General features: G+C 41.5%; 1 protein-coding gene across 1 annotated transcript in view; it reads left to right on the top strand.

Annotated features, from left to right (window-relative positions):
• The window catches only part of exoc6b (exocyst complex component 6B), a 132,998-nt gene that overhangs the window by 121,498 nt on the left and 7,473 nt on the right, over positions 1-4,027 (top strand). Inside the window, exon 19 of the mRNA XM_083788736.1 lies at positions 3,417-3,626. Coding sequence (XP_083644862.1) covers positions 3,417-3,626 — 210 coding nt within the window. The remainder of the gene's footprint in view (positions 1-3,416; positions 3,627-4,027) is intronic.

Genomic DNA, 4,027 nt, shown 5'->3' on the forward strand with positions numbered 1-4,027 from the left:
GTTTTGATGTGCCCATGGGGATACACGGGTGTGTGCGTGCGTGCCGTGCACTGTGTGTATGTGTGAGTGCGTGTACGTGTGTACAAGTGTTTGTTTATCCAATATTCCACTAAAAACATCAAAGCATTGTGAAAATTGATTTCGACATTCTGTCCAACTCCTTCTTGCGTTTGTTTTCTCTTTGTTTTCCTTTCTTTCTTCCGTCTGACACAATATCTCCCCCCCCCCTCCCCCTCCCCCCCCTCTCTACCTCTTTCACCTTCCTTTCTTAATTCTGCTGGAATGCAGACGGTCTTTGAGGTCAAGGACACACACACACACACACAGAGAGAGAATGTTAATCACCTGGAAATAGGTGGTCTCCGGTCTGCACACACACACACACACACACACACCAGAGCACCTGCTGTGGTTTGTATATTAATGTGTTGTCAAGGACTTCCTCATGGGCTGCCTTTATTCTTTAAAACTGTGTGTGTGTGTGTGTGTGTGTGTGTGTGTGTGTGTGTGTGTGTGTGTGTGTGTGTGTGTGTGTGTGTGTGTGTGTGTGTGTGTGTGTGTGTGTGTGTGTGTGTGTGTGTGCGCGTGCGCGTGTGCGTGTGCGTGCGTGTGTGTTTTAGACAATGCACTTGAAGTCGCCCTGATTATCATTGATTACCAAATGTGCTTTTGAACATGTGTGTTCAGGGGCCAATGAGTCAAGGTGTGTGTGTGTGTGTGTGTGTGTGTGTGTGTGTGTGTGTGTGCGCGTCCATACCTCACTGGTAAGGCGTAACATTGGGTCTCCTCTCTGTTGTGGCGGCCATGATGGATGTATCTAGAGAACGCAGGAGACAGGAGGGAGGGAGGAGAGGAGAGGAGGGAAGGAAGGAGGGATGTTGGATGGAGGAGGAGAGGATGGAAGACTTACTGTGGGAGGTTGGAGGAAGAGAAGAGATGGAAGATGTGTTCTGCTTTTCATTTGATGTCTCTCTCTCTCGCGCTCTATCTCTCTGTATGTCTGTCTGTCTGTCTCTGATGGCTGATGAACTTTGATAGTTTAATTGAGGAGATACATTATAGTATTTACTTGCGCAAGCAGAGCGAGCAAGTAATATTTTTGCCCAGTCTCTTTCACCGTGACAGCCAACCCGCCATTTGATGTGTATGCAAAAAAAACATCAAATCTGTGCCTGTTTTGCTGGGACCAGATTACACAAATGACCATATGCCTTACGTCATCATTGAGAGCTAGTCATACGTATACTATATACATAATCAGTAAAATAAAATAGCTAATTGTGCCTGATCTGCTGGGACCAGAGTACGTGGTGTGTATATGTATGACTAGCTCTCAATGATGACGTAAGAAATATGGTAATTTGTGTAATCTGGTCCCAGCAAAACAGGCACAGATTTGCTGTTTTTCTTGCATAAGCATAAAATGGCGGGTTGGCTGTCACGGTTTTTGGCGCAAAGTAACCACAGTATAACGCTAATCAACTTACAACTACATACTCTATATAGTATATGTGTATGTATACGTATGTCTTACGTCATCATTTAGAGCTAGTCATACGTACGTATACTATATACATAATCAGTAAAATAAAATAGCAAATTGTGGTAAAAAAACAAACATGGTAAAGTATCTATCATCTCCGACTTCTGCAATTATGATAATAGGAGATTTCAATGAAGACCATTATACTGAGAAAGTATAAAGACCTTCATGTCAAGATTAGGCTTTAAACAATTAAATACAAATCCAACTACAGATTACGGAAGTATTTTAGATCATGTATATTTTAACAAATGTGAAAGTATTATTACAAAAATTGAAGTTAGAGACACATACTCTGATCATGATTTAGTATTAATATCACTATAGTCCAAGATGAAATACATTTAAAACAATAACAATAAATAATAAAATAATTATACTGTATAACATATTTTAATTCAGTTTATATACTTTTTTTTCATCACATATCAATGATTTATTTTTCTTTGAAAAACTAAAAATGGACCTAGAATATTTCTAAATTGATAAAAGTGTATTTCTTATATAGATAGAAACTTGAACCATACTTAATAATACTAGGTGTTTACATGCATAAAGTAGATGGGTAGCAAATAGTTACACCTAATGATTATACATTTCAAACGTTCCTTCACAGAGATACTGAGATTCCACAGTTTACAGCAGTCGAAAGTACTTGCGCGCTCTGCTTGCGCACTAGTTGGCCATTTATGGCCTACTAGTGTGCAACAAGCAAGTATGCACTCGACAGAGTGCAGTTCTCGTTTAATTTGAGGTTGTTTTTCTTAAGTTCTGGTGTATTCGATGATGTGGGCTTTTGAAGGCTAGCTTTTCCTCAGTGATTTGCAATTTTGTTAAAAAAAATTCTTGTAGACCTCTAGTGTAATTCCATAATATTATACTATTTCTCAGTGGTTCATGTCAACTCATTTTCAATATCGTTGCGGTCGGGGCAGAAACCTCTTATCTCCATATTTCAATGGAAATATGAAACTACAATTCCAAACTTCATCATATTACACACACAACTAGCAAAAGTAGAAGATCCACAAGCTCAAAACGTGTCTCACTGCGACACGTTTTGAGCTTGTAGATCTGCTTTTTTTTAATATGACGGTATATGCAATGTGGCCCTCCGGAGTGATTGTGGAGCTATAGCTTGGTCCTCTACATTTTCAATGTTGCCCACCCCTGCCTTATGGCACATTTATATGCCTCATTGTACACTATATATTGGGCAGAAAACTCTTATCTCCATATGTGAGAAAATAATGCCAAATCACACAAAAAAACGAATGTTTTGAGCTTGTAAATCGGCTATTTGCGCTATGATTCTGAACTTGAATTCCGAAAAGGGAGCCGTTTTGGACATTATATGACGTTCATTTCTAACCGACAGTGACGATAAACCTGTTTTGTCTCCCCATGCCCTCATGCTAGAGGCTTCTTCGTGTATTTTTTCTTAAGATTACTTATTGTTTACTTTAGCCCCGTTGTTGTAGCACAGTACTTTGTGTGGCCGCACAAAAATGTTGCGCTTGATGTCCCGCTGCTCTCCGACGGTCGAAGGCCAGCTTTAACAGTAGATCTAACAGTCCACCCACCGCCCATTCAACAGGCGCTTTAACAGTAGATCTAACAGTCCACCCACCGCCCATTCAACAGGCGCTTTAACAGTAGATCTAACAGTCCACTCACCGCCCATTCAACAGGCGCTTTTAACAGTAGATCTAACAGTCCACCCACCGGCCATTCAACAGGCGCTTTCCAACACTTAACCGACGCTGACGTAGGTACAATGGAGAGCTAACTTAATGGTCTGCATCTGTGTGTGTGTGTGTGTGTGTGTGTGTGTGTGTGTGTGTGTGTGTCTCTCTCTCTCTCTCTCTCTCAGGGGAAGGTAGCTCAGACTGCGTGCATGTCTGCGTGTAAGCACATCTCCACCTCTCTGCTCCAGCTAATGTTGGACCCCGAGGTCAGACAGATTTCCATCGGAGCTCTGCAGCAAGTCAACACCGACGTCCGGGAGTGCGAGAGTGAGTCACGCACACACACACACACACACACACACACACACACACACACTCCGAGAGAGTACAATAGAGTACCCCTTGGAATAAACATCAATGCACATGGATTCAACTTTGTTGAACTAACCTTGTTTATTTATTTCCCCATAACCCATAAATCATTCCCCGACGACATTAGTAATGAACAACATATTAACATGACCGTAAAACAACAAGCCATTATTATTTCATTACAGAACAGTGCGTGACCTTTCTTCGTGGGGATGTTATACTATGATGCAGACAGAGGAAGGGTTTGGCTTTCAAAAGTGTTTTTTGCAGTGCAGTTTACCAGTGGAGCCACAGGGGGCGCTCCGAAACAATGGTCGTCCTAAATATCTTTACTTTTAACATCTTACTAAGCCATGGGATGAGCAGATCTTATGCATGTCATTGCAGGCTGACCAGGCCATACATACCCTTCCTAGTTTGAAAG

Source organism: Protomyctophum parallelum, assembly GCF_964188405.1.
Source record: "Protomyctophum parallelum genome assembly, chromosome: 18".
NCBI classification, from domain to species: domain Eukaryota; kingdom Metazoa; phylum Chordata; class Actinopteri; order Myctophiformes; family Myctophidae; genus Protomyctophum; species Protomyctophum parallelum.